Source organism: Brassica oleracea, chromosome C4 (assembly GCF_000695525.1).
Source record: "Brassica oleracea var. oleracea cultivar TO1000 chromosome C4, BOL, whole genome shotgun sequence".
Classification (NCBI taxonomy): domain Eukaryota; kingdom Viridiplantae; phylum Streptophyta; class Magnoliopsida; order Brassicales; family Brassicaceae; genus Brassica; species Brassica oleracea.
The window spans coordinates 48,446,577-48,453,523 of NC_027751.1; the positions used below are offsets into that span (position 1 = coordinate 48,446,577).

Below are 6,947 nucleotides of genomic sequence, written 5' to 3' on the forward strand. Positions count from 1 at the left end.
CTAAACATAACCCGTGAACTAAATTAACTAACTAAACACTTCATAAAATCAAATTAAACTTAAAAAATGTTTATTATACACAGAAATAATCACATGTAGATAACAATTTAATTTTTCAAAAAAACATTTAAGCTTTCCAAAATCTAACCCTAAAAATACATACAATACTACAACATATGTTGTCAAACCCTAGACCAAAGAATATCATGATTCACTACTTTCACTCATCTATGTTGAAAACAATTCAATTTTATTATATCTTAATTTTCATCACTTAAAACCGTTTATAATTACATGATTTTAATTTTTCGCTTATCAAAATATTTTTTACAAAATTTATAAATTATTTTTATGATCAACTATACCAGACGACTTCTGTAGACGTCGTCCAGAAGACTTAACATAATCTCATAAGACTCAGAAGACTTAGCGGGGATATATTCGTAAAAATGCGTTATGTTTTTTTGTTTGGTCACAAGAGGATGGCTGTAATTTCACAAGGCTTTTGGGTTACTTTTGCATTTAATTCAAGTTTGGATATACTTTTGCAATTAAAATCAAGTTTTGAGTCATATTTGGTAAATTTTCTCATATTTAATTCATAAATCACTTCTATTTTTATATAATACTGAATATAATTATAAAATTTATAAAAAATAGTATATAATTTTTTTTCTTGTTTTAGAATAATGTTTTAATTAAAATGTATTTATAATAATATTGTATTATTAATTACAAAATTAATTAATGTTCTATTTTATAAAAAAATATTTGAATTTTTAGTAATATTTTGTTAAATTCTTTCTCAACAGATTTTGTTATAATTAAATTTATAGTTGGTTTACAATTAGTGTAAATAATCGAATATATCATATTAAAAATTTTTGAAATGGTTCTACTATGACTTGTTAATATTTGATAAAAATAAAACCCTCAATTAATATTAATAGATTAAATATATAGTGAGGTTTTATATTTTATTCGACCGATTAATACATGTTTGGCAATAATATTTTTTGTTCACTCTAAGCCCAAGGAGAATGAAATAGTGTAGCGGATAAGTGTTCCCACAAGCTTATGTCTTTGTTTCAGTATACCCCAAATTTGGATTTACAGAACATAAGTTTCACTCATATGCCAAGAAAGGTACGCTATAGATTGCCTGTTATCTTTACACATATAGTCTGATGATGTTTAGATCTTTTGATTTTATTCACTAATAGAGTAATAGTTATGCAGCATCCATCAGAACCGTGCCGTAGTGTTTAGAGATCTAAAGTAAACATATATATTTACACCAAAAAAAAAAAAAAAAGTAAACATATATATATCACGAAAAACATTATTGAAAACACATAAACAATAACATTTCATGTTACATTACAATAACATTTCATATTACGTAAAACTAAAAGGCAGGTTATTCAGCAAATATAAAATTCAAGCACACAGAAATAAACACTGAACATGAAACATATCCCACAACATCAAAGTCAAGCAAAACAAGATGAAACCCTGACACTGAAAAACATAATTCCATCAATAATCATAAAGGGGTTCATAAGAAAGTTCCCTCTCTTCCATATTGGAGGCTTTTATCTTTCGTTTTAGATAATGCAGCTTACATCGATCTGGAAGCGCATAGAATATGCCTCGTGAAACCTCGTCTTTCGCAAGGAATTCTATAGATTCCCAGTAGAGGGGGCTCTTAAGAACCAACCCATTGACCTCCCCTACTCGGATAACAAGAACGGCCATTCTCTCTTCCATCGATTGTTGGGATCGAAAACATTCATTAGTCACTGCGCTAGGTCTATATGCCATGTCTGTCTGATACAAAATCTGCATGTTAATCAAAAACCAAAGATATTACTTTTCAAAGTTAAAACAGAATATAAAACAAAGTGAAACACAGATCCAGCTGAAAGTTGAGGTACTTTTTCATTTAATAAAAATTTGGAAAAAGTCATGAACACATATGACTAAAGGAGGAGTGTCCAGAGATGTAAACAAAGAACTCAAAACATAAGACTTACAAAACCTCAAAGAATCAGAGTTATCATCAGAAAGTGAACTAACATATAGAGAAAAACAAACCAGGACAAGCAGATCTTAAAGAAAAAGCAGAGATAAAGAGAAGACCACTGCTGCTGCTGCAAAAAGTGTTATTTTACTCACCCGAGAATGTTGAGATTTTGATCTCCCGTCACACACTAAACAATAAATCTTTGTTCTTCTCTTACAAGAAACTTTAGAGAGATAGCCGCTTGATCTTACGTTACAAGGTATAGGAGAAAGATATACTGTATATATATATATATATATATATATATATATATGCATCTATTTATCTAACCCTAAAAACCTTTAACGTTGTCTTCTGTCTGTGGACTTCGCAGGTGCAGCCCATCTTCTCTATTTATCCTTCTTGTAAAGCTGTAGGCCCATCTCTTTACCCTTCTCATATTTTCTCTTTTTTATTAAAAGTGGTTTCAAGGAATTAAGCAATGATGATGTGTACCATTTAGTGGCCCATTTCTCTCATTCAAGCCCAAGTTACTGAGAGGTTAGTAAACTTGGCGGCAAAGCATTGACTAAGGCACGTGGAACCACGAAACCTACTTTACCCGCCAAAGTCGCCGCCCTTTACCAAGTCCACAAGTTTTTTTTATAATGATTTTATTAGTATTTACTTATTTAGTAAACTGATGAATTTAAAAAACACTAGTAAAAGAGAGTATGAGTGAGGAGTAACCGTAAGCAGAGTAAATATAGGGTCATTTATAAATTAATTATTATTCCAAAATTAATTGATCCGCATTAACTATAAAACGCTACCAAACAATAACATAAAAGTGACGGTTACTCTTATGTTTAGTACTAAACCATGCTTATAGGCACAATTTACATGGTAAAAAAACACACACAATTAACTTTATAATAAAGACAACTATTTATATATTTAAAGTTCTTATTTTCAAATGCCTATTTTTATTTGACATTTATTTACACGTCTAAAATCTTATAAATGTCAATCACCGATTTTTTTTTTAATTTTGACAATGGCTCTGTATTAAAAATATATTATAATAAATGAATGATGCCCTGATAATAGGAAGGTCGTTACAAAAAAAATAACTAAAACCCTGAGTAACGGCTCCTTCGTTTCCGCTCTAAAACCCTAACCTTTTCCTCTCCAATATATATGCCTACGAGACAGTTAACGAGTAATACAACTTACAACGTTGAAGTCTGCTTGAATTAAAACAAAAGACACGACATTATCCTCTATAATCAATCTCCAGGTCTTTTACACTCTCTCACATATCCTCTCTTGTCTTTTCTTTTTTGTCTAATTTGTATCTATAGATAAAATCTATTAGCTCGTTACTAGTTATTAAAGCTTAATTAAGCTTACTAATCATCTATTAAAAATACTTTGTAACTCCTACTGATTGCTTCACCTTCTTCTGTAGGTTTCATCTTTTCGATGTCGTCCATGGATTGTTTAAGCCACTTCTTTAACTGGGATCAACCTATCCAGCTCCAGGATTGCTTTATTCCTGATATGGATATGATTATCCCAGAAACCGCCAGTTTCTTCTTCCAATCTCAACCGCAATTGCAGTTTGACCAGCCATTGTTTCAAGAAGAAGCTCCTTCACAACGCTTGTTAGAGCTCACTCACTTTGACGCTTTCTGCGACCAGTTCCTTCCTTCACAAGAAATCTTTCTTCCTTACCCTAAAGCTGAAACATTCGACGAGTCACACAACATGGATTCCCTCCTTCCCACGTCAAAACGCCAGAAACTCTTTAACTCAAGCTACCATTGGAACACTCACAACCATTTCCCAAGCCCTAACATTGATTTCGTTCCAGAAGCTTTCATCTTCCCGGAGTTTACGGTTCCGGATTTCCCCTTAGTGTTCGAGGCAGGGCGAGGAGATCAAGAAAGCACCAAGAAACCAACGCTTTCATCTCAGAGCATCGCGGCTCGAGAGAGGAGAAGAAGAATTGCGGACAAGACTCAGGAGCTCACGAAACTCATCCCTGGTGGTCAGAAACTTAACACCGCCGAGATGTTCCAAGCCGCTGCTAAGTATGTCAAGTTCTTGCAAAGCCAAGTTGGGATTCTCCAAATGATGCAGACCGCAAAGAAGGTAACAGTAAACAGCTTACCAAATAATAATACAAATTAATTGAAACCCTTATCGTATTTTCTCACTGAGATGGTTGTTAATCTTCAGACGCAGGGTATCTCTGATGCGGAAATAGAAACTCAGGTTTTGCTTGGATCACAAGCAATCCAGGAGAAGCTATCAACGGAGGAAGTATGTTTGGTTCCGTGTCAAATGGTTCGAGAGCTAACAAGTGAAGAATCCATTTTGGAGAAACCCTAAGATTTCTTGTGAGATCACCAAGCTACTGTCTACAGATCTGGCTAATCAGTTTTAGCTTCAAGCCTGAAATTCTCAAGTCTCAGTGCCACTATTTGTCTATGTTCTTGCTTATTTGTGTTCTTAGTTTGTGTTTTGTATTGATGGTTAGTGGCTAATTATCCTGGTTAATCTCCTCTTAACTAGGAACTAATACTTTGTTTGTATTAGTCTTATGCATTAGGCATTAGCTATGGTTCATGTATTAGCTATCGTCAGACATTTTTCTGGTTAGATAATTTATCCCCGCATGTTGATTTTACATAAACAAAAATAACAATTTTGGGGGCTTTATTTCCTTTGTTGGTTTTACAAGTACAAAGCCCGAACAACCATACTAAACAAACTCTGATCCAATCCACGTCGGTAAGGGGCCGTCGAGTGATTGACGCCTAAATTTTGGGATTTTCTAGTTTAATATTTGTAATTTTTACATATCAGATGTGTGTTGACTTATAAGAAATACATAAAACACAGAAACAGATGCGGGGGTTAATTTCTGGTAAAGGAAAAAAACAAAAAGATTAGATTAGATGTGTATATATTTGATGAAAAAGGAGATTAGATGTGAAAATATTTGATCAGGAAAAAAAAAAGATTAGATGTGTATATATATATATTTGATTGAGGAATATATCGTTACGGTCCTCGTTAGAGAATTCATCATTGCTTTTACGAATAAAAATATCATCAATATTGACATACACATCAATCTTATCCCACTACTTTCTTCGCCATAATATTATTCTGTCGGTATATATATAATTTACTAATTGTTCATAATTTAATTTATATATTTTAGAGGAATTAGTCTTGTAATTATCAGTAAACTATCTTTATCACCGGCTTATTCTTCTTTTTAGGATTTAAGGTTTTAACGAAGTTAGCTAGTCTAAAGAGCTTTCATGATGCGACTTAAACCACTATATTTTATCAATTATCATAAACATTCTCAACTTTATTTATATAACTAAACTGCCCCATAATTATACCCATGTAAAATGGTAATCATTTTCATTATTAATATATAAAAGAAGGTGACGCCAAATAGTATCATCCACAAGCCTATTTTCCCACTAAAATTTTCGTCCAAAGTGTCATTTTGGCCTCTCATTCTCTGCCCAATCGTGAGAGAATAAAAATTAAAAACCATAGAAAAGTAAATATTTGTTACGAAAGTCAAAAAAAAAAAAAGGAGGGGTCGATTATGATGAAAATATAAAAAGATGTGGGGCCCGCTGTACTATTTACACAGTAAATTCTACTTCTATATAAACGATCGATTCGATCGTTTATAAATGATCATTCACTCTTCTCTTCTCTCTTTAATAAACTCTTTCTATCAGTGTTATAAATTTTACGGGTATAAATTTTGCCCTTATTTAAATTCTCGCGATACAATAAAATTCCAGTTCCTTTTATAACACGTTATCAGCACGATCACTCTGCGATCGGTAAAATTTATTTGTATCATTTATATCCTGTTATAATGGTCGGTATACCGCCTCTACTATTATTTATATCACGTTATAATGGCTGGAATACCGCCTATATTATTTACTAGTAATTTAATTTATTTATTGGTCGGCCGAGCCGCCTTATATTCTGTTTATTATTTATTGGTCGGCCGAGCCGCCTTATATTCTGTTTATTATTTATTGGTCGGCCGAGCCGCCTTATATTCTGTTTATTATTTATTGGTCGGCCGAGCCGCCTTATATTCTGTTTATTATTTATTGGTCGGCCGAGCCGCCTTATATTCTGTTTATTATTTATTGGTCGGCCGAGCCGCCTTATATTCTGTTTATTATTTATTGGTCGGCCGAGCCGCCTTATATTCTGTTTATTATTTATTGGTCGGCCGAGCCGCCTTATATTCTGTTTATTATTTATTGGTCGGCCGAGCCGCCTTATATTCTGTTTATTATTTATTGGTCGGCCGAGCCGCCTTATATTCTGTTTATTATTTATTGGTCGGCCGAGCCGCCTTATATTCTGTTTATTATTTATTGGTCGGCCGAGCCGCCTTATATTCTGTTTATTATTTATTGGTCGGCCGAGCCGCCTTATATTCAGTTTATTATTAATTGGTCGACCGAGCCGCCGTATAATTTATTTATTACTCTGCATTGACCGGCTGAGCCGTCGCATGATTTATTGTCATAACATAAATATTTCATTGCCATAATTTTTGCTTTTATGAAATTTTATAGATTTGATTGACCATTTAATACGATATTTTCAGACTGGTTTTTGATGCACTCGATTTAACCCCAACGGTCACAAAGAAAATTTTTCAAAAATTTTCCCTTTCTCCAACGGTCATGAACAGTGATTTTCATCTATAAATACAACTCATTTTCACTCCATTTTCTCATCCAAAACATTTCATCTTCTCTCAAATATATTCAAATCGCTCTCCTCCGATTTTTCATTTCAAGAAAGATGATTCGCGCACTTTTGTTTTTATGTGCCATTTTTATTTGTGTTTCTATTTATGGTTTATTCG

General features: G+C 32.9%; 1 protein-coding gene and 1 long non-coding RNA gene across 2 annotated transcripts; one reads left to right on the top strand and one right to left on the bottom strand.

Moving 5' to 3' along the window:
- Nucleotides 1-1,350: 1,350 nt before the first annotated feature.
- Nucleotides 1,351-2,282, bottom strand: LOC106341528. Its single transcript, XR_001269666.1, has 2 exons — nucleotides 2,179-2,282; nucleotides 1,351-1,842 (listed from the first exon to the last, which is right to left on the bottom strand). It is a non-coding gene; the product is annotated as an uncharacterized LOC106341528 (long non-coding RNA).
- A 1,208-nt stretch (nucleotides 2,283-3,490) lies between these two features.
- LOC106341366 (transcription factor bHLH53-like) lies at nucleotides 3,491-4,557 on the top strand. Its single transcript, XM_013780145.1, has 2 exons — nucleotides 3,491-4,162; nucleotides 4,250-4,557. Exons 1-2 carry the CDS (start codon nucleotides 3,491-3,493, stop codon nucleotides 4,400-4,402), a joined length of 825 nt encoding a protein of 274 aa, XP_013635599.1. The 3' UTR covers nucleotides 4,403-4,557.
- Nucleotides 4,558-6,947: the final 2,390 nt, after the last annotated feature.

Excerpts from the sequence above, each read along its gene's own strand:
- LOC106341366 (XM_013780145.1), top strand. The coding sequence starts at position 3,491 with ATGTCGTCCATGGATTGTTTAAGCCACTTCTTTAACTGGGATCAACCT. Across the intron at positions 4,163-4,249 it reads TGATGCAGACCGCAAAGAAG|ACGCAGGGTATCTCTGATGC; the intron begins GTAACAGTAAAC and ends GTTAATCTTCAG.